Source organism: Sabethes cyaneus, chromosome 1 (genome assembly GCF_943734655.1).
Source record: "Sabethes cyaneus chromosome 1, idSabCyanKW18_F2, whole genome shotgun sequence".
NCBI lineage: Eukaryota > Metazoa > Arthropoda > Insecta > Diptera > Culicidae > Sabethes > Sabethes cyaneus.
The window spans coordinates 70,175,616-70,193,812 of NC_071353.1; the positions used below are offsets into that span (position 1 = coordinate 70,175,616).

Here is an 18,197-nt window from a genome sequence, read left to right on the forward strand (position 1 = left end):
AAGAGAGATATCTGAGTGATGTTAAACGCTGCTACAATTTGTCAACAAGTAATATCCTCCTGTTGATATCGTATTTGCCGTATAACGAAATATTACCCCTCCTTACTCTATTGTCCTTCCTTAATGGCCGGAAGTTACGTTTAGATTCTATTTTATACATATTTTACTCAATCCGAGTGAACGAATTTGTGCCAGTAAAATGCAAACTTTCATCTCTGTGATTTCATTAAATAAAACTAAAAATCTGTTACCATGGACATGTTTACTCTTAGACAATTTTCGCCTCGTTCTTTAGTAAGAAAAATCTACATACCTTTGTTAATTTCTTATTAATTTCATCCGTTTAAAATTGTTTTCCTTCACTTTTCAATTTCATTCAAATTTGCATTTACGGGAATCGTTTCAATAATCGTCGCCAATGAAGCAGTTTATAAAATTACACTGCGTGTTCCAATGACAGATTCAATAAGACTGAATATAAATTTCTATTCTCCTATCTAGGCCTACTAATCAAATTTAACTATTTTAGACTTACTACACCTATAAAACTATACACGTGCGATCAATGTGCAGATCACATAGATATTCTCCTGGTGCTAATCACTACAGTTCCATAAGCATAACACATGAATCATATTCAATGGTAAAACCATGAGTAAAACACTTTGATATGACCTGATATTCACATCAACTCATCGTGAAAGCCATATGAATTTCAAATAGAATGACATTTCATAAGAGTTACCTATTGATTAAACGTGTAAAACCAGTGAAATATTTATAAAAACTTACACCTTAATTTCATGTGGATTGCAACAGGATATGATCTAATGGTGAAACACGTGGATTTGCAATGTAAAAGAAGTGACTACCATGATTGATTGAAGGTGTGTTGGAGAAACATGGTTATTTAACGTGTTTTCCATATGAAATATTTCATTTCACGTTAAATCGAAGGGAAACGCTGTTGATACCCGAATGATTGAGATATGAAACAAGATTATCAATATTTGCACGTTGAAATTCATGTGTAAGATCTTTTGGTAACGCCGTGTCTATTTTTATCAGTATACAACCTAGTTGTCTAACCATTGATTTTTCAAAAATCAAATATTCAAAAAACCTGAGTCGATTTTTCTAGGAATGGCTTAACCCCCCTAGTTCCGCCAATGATCTTAAGTTTCTTTTTTCTCCATGCTATGTTTCAGACTCAAGTAAAGCTAGGCTACATGGTTTGAATAGAATATAATTTATTTCTGTTTCACGGAACTGTCATAAATGACAGTTATGGCTACATTGGGTCAATACATTTACATTATTTCTCATGAAGTATTTCATTGCTCTATTACTTCCATGTATTCTTTACTTTGAATTAATGTCGAGTAATGGTTTCTTTAGTCAACAGCCGTGGCCATTCACGCCTTGCATTATTGTTTGAAGCAATGTAGCCGCTATGGGACACTAGTGATAATTTTTGGAGAGAATTCTCTTTCAACGGCGTTTGTTGACGAACGCTAGGATTAAAACGTTTGTTTTCTTTATTATTTACGATCTTCTTATCTACGAGACGTCTAGGCGAATTACGCATTGATTCCCTTTTAACATGCGGAGTGTTATTGTCCAAATCGTAAAGATTCGGTGATGCATGTACTTTAATATTCGCTCTTTTACAGGATTTTAGCAAATGAGACTCGTCTCGCAGGTGTCGTATAAGACGTGGTGAATGATGAACTTTAGTGGCAGATTTGCCAGCAACACGTAATTTTTCTCTTCGGTTAATGCCACCGTGAGGAGATTTTGCGCAAGCGCGCTTTCGAGGAGTAGATTTTTGTTGTTTCTTTTGGCTGTAATTTACGGTAGCACAAATATTGTTTTGTACTAAAGGAGAAATACTTTTTGTTTCATCCATTTGATTGCTGTTGCGACTAAAAGTTTCAGATACGACCTTCGTTATATGTTTCTCATTTTGGTGACGATTTTTTTGCATTTGTAATGATGGTATTTGATTAGTACTATTGGATACAATTCCGTCAAATAGTTTGGCTTTCGCTAAAACCATTCCCGCATTTTGACTACGTAATCGGGCAATTGAAGCTCGTCCTGACTGTAGTTCTTGCAATGGAGTTATTTGATCTCTGTGTGTAACCAAATCTAACCGCCCTGGTGTCCTTGAGGGGCGGACAGAAATTTTAGACGGTGTTTTTCGGGGTGGTAACATAGGTGTTTTAATTTCACTGTCTTCAATTTTGGTACCAAAGCAAAGAGAGTTCTTTTTGTTTTTTTCGGAGGATCTGATTGAAACTTTTCGGGTTACTGTTTTTAGATCTGGAGTTTTAAAAATTTCTTGAGCCGGTTCTATTGTGGTCCCGTTGAGTGAATTCTGTAAATTAACAGTGTTGTTGAAGAAGGTTTCGGCATTAGTCCATTTCATTCCACATTTTTCTTCTGCATTTACATTTCTGGAATCTTCATTACTTTTGTTGCATCTCACTGGACTTAATTCAGGTTGTTTTAGCCCACTTTGAACTGTATTTGGGCGACCTCTTTTAAGATTTGTTTTAGGATAAAACGATAAATCTGACATAGGAGAAAGCACAGGTTGTTTATTTAAAATACTTGATCCTAGATGCCATGATTGATTTCTAGAAAGCCGGGCACTTTCTCGAGACCGACGCCTCATGGAACCAATTTTACGTGCACTTGGAGAACGCATCATGCAATGTTCTGCGCTACGTCGAATTTTTAACTCTCGGCTCAAACGTTTAGCCAATTGATCAGTACTTGAATTGTTAGCCTCTATAGGCTCCGTTGTTTTCAACGTCATGTTGTATTTGTCTGCTATACAATTTATGTCCAGAATATCTATATTATGATCCATTTCAGTTTTATCTATATTTTCAAATTCTTGCGATATCCGTGTTTCAATGGCCGCTACACGTTCTTTAATAGCTTCATACTCACTTTTGGAAATCCTGAAATATTCTTCTCCATCAATCCGATCGATATTGCATTTATTTTCATCCTCGTCATCTTCAAATAATGCTCTTCCTCTCAAAAAAGGTATTCCAAACGTCTGAGTTTCACAATGCTCCAAGTCATGTTCTGTTATGGGACTTCTTAAATTTGGCAGTGAGTTTACCGGTGACAAACCTTTGAAAACCTTCCTTCCATGAATTTCGTCGTCATCTTCGTCTTCGGTTTTGTTTCCAGTTGTAACATTCGTTGTCTCAACACGTTTTTTACGGCTCCATGGTGCACTAACTAGGCTCCATCGTCGTTCCATAGGCTTGCTATCAACGATTGATGAAACAGACGAACTAGGCATAAGGGGAACACTATGTTTACTTCCTTTTTGCTTTTGCCCTCCAAGACTAAGACGGGATTTCTTCACATCTCTAAAAATGAATTATTTTTAACGGAAAAGTATCATGATATTGATGTTGCAGTTGGAAACCGTAAGAATCGACGTGCGACATTCAGTTATATTCTTGTTCTGTGCGTCGCAACTACGTCGCGAGTAGTGCGCTGTAGTCGCATAGTGCGCTCTAAGCACGCTACTTGCGACACACTGAACAGGAATAAAACCGAATGTCGCACGTCGATTATTACGGTTTTCAACTGCAACATCAATATTGCTGCTGTAGTAATCGACGTGCGATATTCGGTTTTACCCTGCTTGTGTACGTTGCAATTATTGCGCTGTAATCACACAGTGATATGCACTACTTGCAACCCAGAATAAAACCGAATGTCGCTTGTCGATTACTACGGTTTTCAACTGCAACAGTAATATATACTTACTTCAACATTGTGATTGGAGTGTATGGGAGTATTTCATGAGTATCGGGTAATGAGGAAATCACTTCTTTCCTGAAATCAAATTAAATAGATAAATAATAAATTGTTATCAAGCATCTTGGTAGAATTCATGAATTAACGAAAAAAAATTAGGAAAAATTCCATTCAATTTAAACTGACCAGATGGGGGGCTCTGTAGCCGTAAGGTTACCGAGTCTGCTTTGACAAGCGAATGGTTGTAGGTTCGAGTCTTAGGCCGTGAATCATTTCGCGAAGTTTTTAATTTTTTAGTTAAAATTTGGCAGTTCGATAGTTTATTTCACCTTGTATCGAAAATAACCCTGCTGGTAAAATGGTAATCGTTATGGAGGAAGAAAAAGTTGATCGTGTACTTCTGACGCTTTTCGACGGCACGAATTTTGCAGCATGGAAGTTCCGCATGCTGATGTTCCTCGTTACACGATTCTCAATTGAAATATATCCAGGACAAATCGGCTCCTAAGGATATTTGGGTTGCGTTACACGTCGTGTATTTGAACGGCGCAGCATAGCGTTAGCGAGTCGAATGCATCTAAAACGTCAGTTGCTCACTATACTATGCGTTTTGCGATAAATTAGTGCGTAAATATCGAGCAACAGATGCAGTATTGGGGTAAATCGACGTGATGTTCGTTTGACACCGTCAGGACTGAAAACAGTTGACAGAAAATAATGAGTTTGAAAAAAGGAAAATATCAGTTCATTATATTCCCTCGATTGTAACACCAACATCAAACCATAGCACTCGGAGATATTTGATACCTACATATCCAAAGGCTGATTTCAAATTTGCGCGCGTTTTACTTTCCCTACGCAGTCTAGTGAGCTACTTTCAGTTATCAAAAAAATCAGCATTCAACAAATGAAATGATTTTTTCAGTAACGCCTCTAGACACACAGGCAGTTAACATACATTCGCAAGAATTTAGTTTTAAGATTTGTTACTTAACACTTTAATTCTAATCACAATAATTGTACAACTAAACAAAAAATCTTGCTGCATATACCTACAAAAAATGAAATTCTAATAGCGTCTGAACTAACCATTCATGATTGAACACACAATGTAAATTATATTATAAGCATTTTTATGAACACTCTTGATACGCATAGGCGCTCCCGGAAAAAAATCATTTAGTTGAAATGAAAATGATTTTCTTTAACGTTCAGACTCAGTGATATCATGTGTGAGTTGACTGCCACAATCGCTGAAGGAAAAACAAAGTTCACATACTGGACGGCGGCGTTCACGATAGCGTCCTTAATTCATTTATCAGGTAGCACGAATCATAGGTTGCTGATTTCGTAGCTAACTCATTTTGGCGCATTTTAACAGTATGATTTTGAATTTTTGCAGCTCTGGACACCGTTATTACCGCGATCGAGACAATGCCTTAAGAAAATTTGTCGATCGAATTTGTGGAAGGATACGAACTGGAAGGACACAAATTGTCTGAATGCCCTGTGAAGAAAAAGGGAGCCAACAAAAACGAAAAATCAAAAGCACACGTTGCAGAACAAAATGGTGTATTTTGCCGGTGTAAGAAGGAGCATACGATGTACATTGTGACTCGCAAAAAGTGAGTTGGTTTATCGACTCAGGATGCTCTGACCATCTATAGTAAACGATAGGTCGATGTTTGTTGAATTAAAAGAGCTAGATCAGTCGATTGAAATAGCGATCGCGAAGAATGAACAGTATATAGTGGCAAAACATTCCGGGACAATTCGAGTACTCTGTGAGATTAATGAAAAGCGAATCGAATGCACAGTGACAGTGACGTAGCCAGGATTTTCGTTGGGGGAGGGGGGGGGGCAAGCCATTTTTTATTAGAGAAGTTTTAAACCTAAGAGGTTCACTCGCCTCTAGTTATTAGCCAAGTTATTATACAGAAAACTATTTGTTTAAGAAATATATTTAATGCATATGTTACAGAATTTTTTTTCGAATTATTTTATTTATTTATTTAACTAAGTATTCATGTAACACAAGTAACTTTCTAATGGCTTTCAATAGTTTGCGTATAATATGATTTCTGCTAATTAGTTTGCTATTGAGAAGGATGTTTTACAGGATTTTTGAAGACTGTATAGCTTCCTTCGAGCATCGGACCTACTTTTTCCTCCGCAAGACGCTTCAATCAAGGAGCACCACGCTGCACAAAGCTGACGATATACAAAGCGTTAACCAGACCGGTAGTCCTATTCTTCAGCTGACGAATTTCTCGCTGGATCTCTTCGAGATCGGGAGCCAGCACGCTGTTGTCGTTTGTAGGCATTCCGAGGTAATTTCTGTTGCTATATCGCCGTTGAGGTGCTCATCGAAATACTGCTTCCACCTCTCTACCACCTCGCGCTCGTTTGTGATTAGATCCCCTTCCTCGTCACTACATATATCAGGTTTAGGTTTGTAGCCCTTACGAAATTGGTTCACCTTCTCGTAAAACTTGCGCGTGTCATTAACTCGGAATAGTTGTTCCAGCTCCTCACGATATCTGTCCTCCTTCTGGCGCTTTTTCTTCCTCAGGATCATGGTCAACTCATTCCGCGCTCGTCGATACTTGGCCAAATTCTCTCTCGTGGATATGCTTAGATAGTGTTTTCAAACTCTTTTGTCTTTTTTCAAACTCTATCGCTTGTTGGCATTCCCCATCAAACCAATCATTTCGTGCACTCGAGGTTTCCACTCCTAGCACCGCGGTTGCGGCCTCGCTGACGGCCGAGCGCATCATACTCCATCCGTTTTCGACGGTAGAACCATCTAGCGCCACAGAAGAAGGCAGAGCTTCATCCAGCATGCGCGCGTAGTTTTTGGCAACTGGCGGATTGTTAACCTGCCGAATGTTTAACCGAGAAGGGCGGCTTTGTCGTGAGGTATAAACCATTGATAGTTTTAAGCGCACATATACTGCTACTAGGTAGTGGTCCGAGTCGAAATCCGCACCCCGTAGGGAGCTTACTTTAGTGATGTTTGAAAAAAACCGGCCCTCGATAACAATGTGGTCGATTTGGTTTGAAGTTCGTTAGTCAGGTGATATCCAGGTGGCTTTGTGGATATCTTTGTGGGAAAAGAAAGTGCTTCTGATCACCATAAGTCTCGGGAAGCTGCAAAGTTGATGCATCACTGGCCGTTGTCGTTCGTATCGGTGTGCAGGCTAGAGATGGTCGGGTATGAAAATTTGAATACCCGGACCCGACCCGTACCCGATCAAGAAAAAAATTGAAAACCCGTACCCGACCCGAACCCGCAAATTTATTACTTTTGATACCCGAACCCGACCGCAACCCGTCGGGTACGGAACGGGCCCTGGTACCCGACCATCTTTAGTGTTAAATGTGGTCAATAGAGATACCCGACCCGACCCGTACCCGGTTTCAAAAACAAAAATTAAGGACCCGTACCCGACCCGAACCCGCAAATTATTTTTTCTCAATACCCGAACCCGACCCGAACCCGGCGGGTACGGGTACGGGTACGGGTTTCGGGCAAATTTTCCGCTACCCGACCATCTCTAGTGCAGGCTATGGGCCCGATCACTGGTCTATACATTGCTTCCCCACCGACCTGGGCGTTCATATTCCCGACAACGATCTTGATGTCCTGTCGTGAGCAGCTGTCATACGTTGCCTCCAGATGAGCATAGTACGCTTCCTTCTCATCTTCGAGTCTCCCTTCTTGTGGACCATGTACATTTATGATGGTGTAGTTGAAAAAACGGCCTTCTATCCTCAACACGCACATCCTCTCGTTGATCGCTTTCCAGTCCTTTACGCGATCCTGCATTTTGCCCAACACTACGAAGCCCATTCCCAGCTCGTTGGTCACTCGACCGCTCTGGAAATTCGGGGTTCTAACTGATCGAGCAGCACCCTGTCGCCAACAACGAAATTTAGCGATCTGCAGTTCCATGTACCAAATCTCCATTCCATGTCCTTATTTCGTCGCCTTTGACCATGCCGAATGTTCCGAGTAACGAAGAGCTACATAGTTAAGAATTTTCAGACTATGAGAGATTCAAAACGATGACGGTTATATTGTTATTCAAAGGCGCACTCATCAAAAATATACTTGTGCTACTGTTTTAGCTTGGTGTATTGTTATACTGCATTTAAAAATTGTTTAAAAATAAAAGCCAAAAAATGGCTACGTGGCTGCACAGTGAAGGACGTGGATTGCAACATCATATACAATCAATACAATCAAACTAAGACCATGTGTGTGTATCATCATGACTTAAATCTTACTTGACTTGGGTAGTTTTATTATCGTATTGCGTATCATTCGGTACGCACGTACCATTGCTTGAGTTACGGTCGTTGATAATAAATAAATTCCGAAACGGTGCTACATGCGGCACTATTTTTCGTGACCTCAAACATCTCGGCATAAATAGTGGATTTGTACACTATATAGTAAAAAGGTTTGTCGAGGTGCGATCTGTTGAGAATCGTAAAAAAAACCCGGAAGAAAATGAAGCGTTAAAACTGCAGAAGTCAAAAAGTTTGTTCGAGAGCAAACTCATCGCAGTTGCGACCGGTCCGCACGGAAATTGACAGTTGAGCTGAATCAATCAACAGGCAATCTCTTCGTCGAATTTTGAAAATTGATCTGGATATGAAAGCATTCAAAAAACCCGAATTAATCCACCTAGTGGTGTGACCTAGCCTTTCTACTGCAACAATAGTTATTTTTTAATTTCTCAGGAACATCTAAAATTAAGTTGACTATGTTAAATATCAGTTCCTTATTCCTCAAAATCCGTACCGCGTGCAGTAATTATATTTCCTTTCCAAGGGTGCGTAAATGTATGTAAGCATCATTTGATTTACTATATCAAAACCTTATTTTATCTATTTACTAGCTGACCCGACAAACTTCGTATTGCCACAAATTAACCTGTGTTGTACATAAATCATGAATCTCGGATGATCTTTGTCACTATCTCGAGTTTTGCAAGCCCCCCAGTGGGCGGCGCTTCCGACGGCGGGTCACCGGCAACACTCGCGACCGGCTCGTCCTGAATGATCTAGTGTTACTATAGATAGTTTTTGTGGTCTTGTTATTGATTAATGTTTTATGGAAGTCTCGAATTTCTCGAGTTGGATTAGTTTTTGAGTTTCGCAAAAATTTCTGTTTTATTTGTATGAGAGTCCATATCCCCCTACCACAGGGGTGAGAGGTCTCTAACTATCATAAAATAAATTCAAGACTCAAAAATCTCCTACATGCTAAATTTGGTTCCATTTGCTTGATTAGTACTCAAATTATAAGGAAATTTGTATTTCATTTGTATGGGAGCCCACCCTCTTAAAAGGGAAAGGGGTCGTAATACACCACAGAAAAAAAATTCTGCCATCTAAAACTCTCACATGCCAAATTTGGTTCCATTTGCTTGATTAGTTCTAAAGTTATGAGCAAATTTGTATTTCGTTTGAATGGGAGCCCCCCCCCCTCCTAAAAAGGTAAGAAGTCCTAATTCATAATGGGAAAAATGGTTGCCTCCAAAAACACCCACATGCCAAATATGGTTCCATTTGCTTGATTAGTTCTCGAATTATGAGAAAATTTGTATTTCATTTGTGTAGAAGCCCCCCCTCTTGAAGTGTGGAAGGATCCTAATTCACCGTAGAAAATATTTTTGCCTCCAAAAACCTCCACATGCCGAATTTGGTTATATTTGCTTGATTAGTTCTCGAGTTATGGGGAAATTTGTATTTCATTTGTATTGGAGCCCCCCCTCCTAATGTGGGAAAAGGTCCTAATTCATCACAGAAAAAATTCTTGCCTCCAAAAACACCTATACGCCAAATTTGGTTCCATTTGCTGGATTAGCTCTCGAGTTATAAGGAAATTTGTATTTCGTTTGTATAGGAGCCCCCCCCCCCCACTTAAAGTGGCGAGGGGTCCCAATTCATCATAGAAAAAAATTTTGTCTCCAAAAACACACACATGCCAAATTTGGTTCCATTTGCTTGATTAGTTCTCGAGTTATGAGGAAATTGGTATTTCATTTGTACAGGAGCCCCCCCTCTTAAAGTGAGGAGGGGTCCTAATTCAACATAGAAAATTTTCTTGCCCTCGAAAACTTTCACATGCCAAATTTGGTTCCATTTGCTTGATTAGTTCTCGAGTTATGAGGAAATTTGTATGGAAACCCCCCCTCTTAAAGGGGAGAGGAGTCATAATTCCCCTTATAAAGAGGGGAGGGGTCTCAAATTACCCTAGAATAAATTCTTGTCACCGAAAACACCCACATGCCAAATTTGGTTCTATTTGCTTGATTAGTTCTCGAGTTATGCAGAAATTTGTGTTTCATTTGTATGGGAGCCCCCCCTCTTAGTGGGGGGAGGGATCTCTAACCATCACTAAAACCTTTCCTGGCCCCAAAAACCTCTACATGCAAATTTTCACGCCGATTGGTTCAGTAGTTTTTGATTCTATAAAGAACACAGGACAGACAGACAGACAGACAGAAATCCTTCTTTATAGGTATAGATTTTCATATTTACATAATTTATAGAAACATATATATAAACACAAAAGATAGTTTTTGCTTGACTTGAATGAATATATATATAGAAAATTAGAAATTGACCCTCTAACGGGTCTAGACGGTCTTAACTTTTGGGCTACAGAGCCACATACGAAGCTAGTTTCGAATTGACAATATGAAAAATGTGTTCCGAAAATATTTCTTGATATTTTGATATCAATATCACAACATTCTAACCATGTGTTCAAGAGTTATCGCCTTTCAAAAACAAAAATTCAGAAATATTGCGCGAATATTTTCTTTTTCACGTTTGAAAAAAAAGGATGTCTAAAAAAAATGATGACCTCAAAATTTTACTACGTTAAATAAGGCCATTACTAATCTATTTATATAGTTATATAAAATTATAAAATAATTTATATAAGAGGTTTATGTCTGTACCGAAAACCAGGTCTCTGACAGGACGTCATAAAAGGTTTATCGATAATTAAAAACAGGCCGCTGACCGCATCATGTTTTCGTAGCAATGAGTTCTATTCTCTCTCAGTCACCTCACTGGTCGGCTGCTGGACTGGTCGATTGCTCAACTGGTTGACTAGACTGCTCGTCTGGACTGGTTAATTAGACAGCTCGATTTGAGTGCTCGACTGGACTGCTTAACTGAACTGCTCGACTGAACTGTTCGGTTCGACTGCTCGACTCAACTGCTTGATTGGACAGATGATGCTTGACTTACTACTCGACGCGATTGCTCGACTTAAACTGCTTGACTGGACTGTTCGATTCGACTGCTCGACTGGATTGCTTGACTGGACACATAATTCATCTGCTCGACAAGACTGCTCTAATCAACTGTTCGACTCGACGCTCGACTCAACTGCTCGACTCAACTGCTCGACTCAACTGCTCGACTGGACTACTCGACTCAGCTGCTCAACTGGACTACTCGACTCAACTGCTCGAATGAACTGCTCGACTCAACTGCTCAACCCGATTGCTCAATTTAACTGCTCGACTAGACTACTCGATTTGATTGCTCGACTCAACTGACAGCTTGATTCAACAGCTCGACTAGACTGCTCGACTTAGCTACTCAACCCGACTGCTCGACTCAACTGCTTGACTTAACTGTTTGATTCGACAGTTCGACTTAACTGCTCGACTGGACTACTTGACTGAACTGCTCAATTGAACTGTTCGACTTAACTACTCGTCTGAACCACTTGACACGCTTGCTCGACTAGCCTGCTTGATTAGACTACTCGATTCAACTGCTCGACTGGACTACTCGACTTAACTGCCCGATTAAACTGCTCGATTGAACTGCTCGACTCGACTTCAACTGCCCGACTCAACTGCTTGACAGAACAGCTTGATTTAATTGCTCGAATCAACTACTTGAGTTCTGTTTGATTTGACAGCTCGACTTAACTGCTCGAGGTGTGCGCCGGTCAGATTATCGGCGGCGGCGGCGCAGGAATCATTTTTATTCAGGGGGCTGGCAGGCGGCCATGGTTTTGGAGCCAACATGTCGACTGCAGCTTAACAACACAACATATCGCCAACATTTTTAAATTTCGCTCCTGCAACTTTCTGTGCTTCCGATTTGATGCTTGATACTTCTACCAGTTCCAAATGACAGTTTGAACGCACCGCCACGATCAAAAACAAAGAAAAATTAGCAATGACAAGTGTTTGTTTTGGGCCGTATTCAAAACGGCCTGCAATATGTGAGTTGCTGTCAATTGACGTTGAAAGAGATAGGGTTGCCAGTCCCCTGTTTTTATTCGGTGGCGGCGGCGTGCATCGGCGTGCGAGTATTTTACACCGTTAAATTACCGCATTTCGTATAAGTTTAAGCAAAATCTTTTTAAAAATCAACTAAATTTTTTTTACCAAAACCTCGTGATTTTAGTCATAACCTTGCAATGCGGTCAGGCATATATTAATATTTTTTGAAACGATGGTTCTACAATTGATAAAGGAACGGTAAGGGAAAGTAATGTAGGTTTTTTTTGGGAATGGAGGGGAAAGAGTGGAAAGGAATGGAGGGAGTGGAGTAATAGGTAGCTACGCTTGTGACTCCTACCTTTTATCCAATGCTGGAAGGTGCATGGGTCGAACCAAGCTAGAATCTGAGATTATAACCGGATTCGAACCCACAACACCCGCCAGGGCATGTGGCTCGCTGGTACCCGTGTACCTATGAACCACAGAGGCGTTGGACAAAAGGAGTCTGCACAACCCCCTTATTAATGTAACGACATGGGTTGGGCTATTTTTAGACACAAATTGTGCCTCTTCCTACACCTACTGTAGTAACCGCCGACCAAGAAGTTTAATCTAACTTTGCGTTTACTGGCGGGATGAATGGACGGACGGACGGACGGATGAATGGCACGGACGACCGTTACACACCAAGCTTGTGACTGCTGCTGATTAGCATAAGCAAGCATAAGCATAAGCATAGGATTCCGCCCGCGTGCTGCTACTCCGTTATTCACCAGGACCAATGAAAATTGCAAAATGATGGCTGGAAAAAGCATGCTTAGGACAGCGCACTTTTCCTAATGTGCAGCCTTATCAGGTCCTTGCGTGCTGATCAATACCGACCCCGGCCACGTCCACCACGAATGCGGTTCCTGGTGGGATGGAATCTCAGATTATAGCTTGATTCGACCCATGCACCTTTCAGCATTGGACAAAAGGTAGGAGTTACAACGACTACTTGTTAAGCGTAGCTACTAATAATCCCCCCTCCCCCACCTCTCTCTCACCTTTCCGCTCTTTCTCCTCACTCTAAAAAATTTCATTACTTTCATCTACCGTCCCTTCGTCAATTGGAAAAGAACTAGCGTTTCAAAAAATATCAATTATATATGCCTGACCTCATTTCAAGGTCAAGCCATAAACACTAGGTTGGTCTAAGGAAAAAGAAGACAAATTTTGATTTTTCAGCCATCTTTCTTCCTTCTTTTTCTTTTTTCTCAAGCTGTGATTAGTTTACAAAGCTCAAAAGTGTTTGCCAAGCTTCTACCAATAAAACTAAAAAAATTGTTTCAATATGTTGTGTGGTTTCTAAGAGAAAAGTACCGTGACCGCACATAATTGCGATCAGCTCCTAATTCCGATCATTCAACCTAAATGGTCAATTTTTAGAAAATTGAGCCAAAATCTGTAGTAAATGAGCACGCTTAGTTATTAAGCTATGTGTTTATATGCCAGTTGTTGAAAAATGACTGCCTTTGGTGCCATGCACTTCAAAATAAATTAAATTCGACAGGCAGCAGCAAAAAACGCCATCAAAATGTATTTTCATAACCGAAGAGCTAAGCGCTCGATCAAATTTGCTAAGATCATAGCAGCGTCAAAATAGATTTTACCTTCTTCAGTATTCTATGATAACAAATAGATACATGCATATGTAACCGTTCTATATCAAATTTGGCTAAAAAAATGCTGAATTTGCGGAATTTATTCCATTAAAGTGATTGATCGGAATTATGAACATAATTTTTTTTTCTGCTTCTAATTCCGATCACTATATCAAAGTTATAAATTGGCAAAATGTAAGCTAACGAAGTTGCTATTTGGATTTTAGGATTAATTGCAACATGATAACATGGTAGGATTATCGAAATTGTTTGACGTAGGACTACGTCTTACGGCAGGGTGTCAACCAAAATTTGGAGTCAAGCCATCGTCACGAAAGAATGAAAGATTTTGAATAGCTCTTCCAATTTAAAACGGATTTTGATCATAAACGATGCAGCCATTGTATGGCTTTCTTGAAAAGATTGTTTGCCAATCGCTAAATAGTGAAAATTAACGAAAGATTTCAAGCTAAAAATTTTCCATACATTTTCCGTATGTCCGTTCCCAGGCACGGACGACCGTTACACACCAAGCTTGTGGCTGCTGCTGATTAGCATAAGCAAGCATAAGCATAAGCATAGGATTCCGCCCGCGTGCTGCTACTCCGTTATTCACCAGGACGAATGAAAATTGCAAAATGATGGCTGGAAAAAGCATGCTTAGGACAGCGCACTTTTCCTTATTGTGCAGCCTTATCAGGTCCTTGCGTGCTGATCAATACCGACTCCGGCCACGTCCACCACGAATGCGGTTCCTGGTGGGATGGGAAGGAATGTTAGTCCAATACTTGTTGTTAATAAAGACCAGGGAATCCTCTGCATCTTCACAAGCATCAAGCTTGTTGCTACTGCTGATTCAAGACAAAGAAGCAAAATAAACTTGCGTGTTTTTTGCTTACTGCTACTGTACTGCTTACTTACGTACTGCTTACTGTTTTTTGCTTTTGCTCAGTATAGCCTAGGTGCTACATTCCGATTTGGAATTTTGACCTTCTGTTTTTATACGACAGACTTCGCAACCTGTAAGAGTACGGAACAATTGTAGGACTAGTGCTACAAATCCTTTGACTCTTTCAGTCGAGACTCGAACATGTGACGTCTAATAGCTTCCCGATCAGATGATTCTAACAGAAATCTTACAGAATTGTTGCTCAAGTTGATATTTTTATCAAACTTTGTTAAAAATGTTTGTACCAAGATTCTATCTCGTTCTGTTACTTATAAATCGCTATGTTACAATTTGGTTATACAGCAAGACAGAATACTGATTTTTGTTCCTCATATGGATTTAAACTAGATCAAATTACATCATAATTTGATATATTTGTGATATGCTTTGAGCAAATTTTGTTACAATTTTAGTTATTTTAACTGCTAACGAGACCAAGTTTATAATCAAACGCAAAGGAGCCTTTGTTATAAAATACTTATTATCTAGAACTCATCATGATATAAATTTCATATATATTCATTTGATCGGGTTATTAGACCAGTGCCGTACCTCGAGGTCAACTGAGAGGCTCAGACGTTTTGGTTTTCTAACTCTGCAAACAAGCGACAGCGACAGCGCAGTTATGAACTATCTTATTAATGCGTGTTATTTTAATATAACAATAACATATTATTTTGAGGACATAAGTTTTCTCCTAGAACTTTGTTATTAGCTGAATGCGTGAGGCAGATGTCTATATTAAAATACTGCGATTATGGCACTTTTGATATCACAAAATAGCTCACGTACCATAAATACGGTACAGCAAGGTAATATTATCATATTGTTTGTTTTTTTCTCACTTTACGCTATTTTACGCTACACATATACCAATATGGTGTAAACAGTTTCCTTTAATGTTCGAGGTTTCTTCGCGAAAACCAGCCTTACGTAGTTCTACGCCAACTATGCGGTCATGTCTGAAACACAACGTTTCGGACTTGATTTTTGCTATTATTTATGATCAAAGCTTTATGAAAACGTCGAATGTTGCCCAATTCTATTGTAATTGTAACAGTTGAACAAAGATAAAAGAAGAGGAAAGTTTCATAATCCGCTTGTCGATCTTTTGAGTGCACAAATTTTATGAATATTAAGCTAATGTAATAATGATCATTAACGCAAGCAGAAGATGACTGGTAGGGGGATTGTCTCCAAACTACATAAATGCAATACATTTCAGATCCATTTGGTACGAGTTGACAATAGTTTTATACTTTTAAAGCCCATTATGACGTGATCGGAATTAGATACACCTGCGATCGGAATTAGAATCACCCCTTATAATTGATGATCGGAATTAAGTGCACTGATACATCTTACTTTGATGCATTTTTTTAACTTTCGGTAAATAGTTAAGTATTTTAGTATTTTCCCATGAAACATAATTGAAAATACTTGCTAAAGACACATACCGTGTAAATAAATATCAAAGCTATATTTTTCAGTAGGGACTCAAAGATGAATCATGCCTTAGGTGATCGGAATTAGGTGCTTTCACGGTTCATAAGGTTTGAAAATCGTGTTTTTACAGGAGCGGCGTTTTATTCCAGCGAGGTTGTTCCACGCCGCAGTGGAATGCTTATGTGTTCGATCGTTTTTCGGTCACTTCCCGTGGTCGGATCATTACAAAATTAGTATCCCAAAATAAACGAAAAAGACTGTCAACATTTTGGCCTGCATTTTTGTCAATGTTGGGCTATATCGTCGGCGTGGGTAAATGGCTTCGACGGCGTGGGAAAAAGGACCTAGGCGGCGCGCCGGTTCTATATCATCGGCGGCGGCGCACACCCCTAAACTCGATTCAACTGCTCGACTGGACTACTCGACTCAACTGCTCGACTAGACTAGTCGACTGGACTAGTCGACTCGACTGCTCGACTCAGCTGCTCAACTGGACTACTCGACTTAACTGCTAGACTTAACCACTCAACCCGACGGCTCGACTCAACTGCTGGACTTAACTGTTTGATTCGACAGTTCGACTTAACTGCTCGATTCAACTGCTCGACTGGACTAGTTGACTGAACTGCTCGACTCAACTGTTCGACTTAACTGCTCGACTGAACCGCTTGACCCGATTGTTCGACTAGACTGCTCCACTCAACTGCTCGATTAGACTACTCGACTCAACTGATCGACTGGACTACTCGACTTAACTGCCCGATTAAACTGCTCGACTGGACTGCTCGATTAAACTACTCGACACGACTTCAACTGCCCAAATCGACTGCCCGACTCAACTGCTCGGCTAGACTGCTTGACTGAACAGCTTGATGTAACTGCTCGAATAGACTGCTCGACTCAACTGCTTGAGTTCTGTTAGATTCGACTGCTCGACTTAACTGCTCGACTGGACTACTCGACTCAACTGCTCGACTGGACTACTCGACTCAGCTGCTCAACTGGACTACTCAACTCAACTGCTCGACTCGACTGCTCGAATGAACTGCTCGACTCAACTGTTCGACTTAACCGCTTGACCCGACTGCTTGACTAAACCATTCGATTCGACTGCTCGACTAGACTACTCGATATAACTGCTCGACTGGACTACTTGATTTAACTGCTCGATTAAACTGCTCGACTGGACTGCTCGATTTAAATGCTCGACTTGACTACTCGACTCGACCACTCGATTCAAATGCTCTACACGACTGCTCGACTCAACTGCTCAACAGGACTGCTTGAATGAACAGCTTCATTTAATTGCTCGGCTATACTGCTCGATTTGACTGCTCGACTTGACTGATCGACTCGACTGCTCGACCCAACTGCTTGACTCGATTGATTGATTCGACTGCTCGAATCGTCTGCTCAACTCGACTGCTTGTCGCGAAATCATATGGTCGATGTTAAATCAGACCGGACCAAGTTATAAAATTTTAAAAAATGAGTTAATGATAGCAAACATTCAAGAATTTTCTAAGTAACATTTTACTCTAATCAGACTATATAAATGTTGACCAAACTCGCGTTTTAGTCTTTGACCTTGAAATGCGGTCAGGTATTAATATTAATATTTTTTGAAACGATGGTTTTGACGTAGGGCTACGTCTTTCAGGAAGGTAGCTGGTATAGGGTGTCATTCCAAAAAATCTTTCTCGAAAAGTGGTCAGGTTTTGAACGCTAATAGCTTAGTGGTTTCCGGAACGATTTTCAATATTCTTACACTAATCGATTGGAATTAACCCAAATGAAGAAAAGTATGGATTCTTGATGTTGAATAATTGAAAAATTGAAAATAATGAACCTATGTTTTATCAGAATTCTCGCTTCGTGATTGGTTGGAAGATTCTTTACGATGATCTAAACCTATACCAATTTGATATATGTGCTTGGGAAGGAAGCCAAAACAAGTTACAAAGTTTCCTAATTTCAACAAGATTTCTTAACACCGCGATTAAACCTAGATCATTTTGATGTGCTCGCTTGGGAAGTACGCCAGAAAGAGTGACAACGCCCCCTCGTGCCAACAGATTTCTTACGAACGCGATTAAA

General features: G+C 40.0%; 1 protein-coding gene across 1 annotated transcript in view; it reads right to left on the reverse strand.

The window, feature by feature from the left end:
- Positions 1-1,268: 1,268 nt before the first annotated feature.
- The window catches only part of LOC128741857 (uncharacterized), a 37,712-nt gene continuing 20,783 nt past the window's right edge, over positions 1,269-18,197 (reverse strand). The window contains exons 4-5 of the mRNA XM_053837961.1: positions 3,802-3,870; positions 1,269-3,395 (exon numbers count right to left, since the gene is read on the reverse strand). Coding sequence (XP_053693936.1) covers positions 1,373-3,395; positions 3,802-3,870 — 2,092 coding nt within the window. The 3' untranslated portion in view covers positions 1,269-1,372. The remainder of the gene's footprint in view (positions 3,396-3,801; positions 3,871-18,197) is intronic.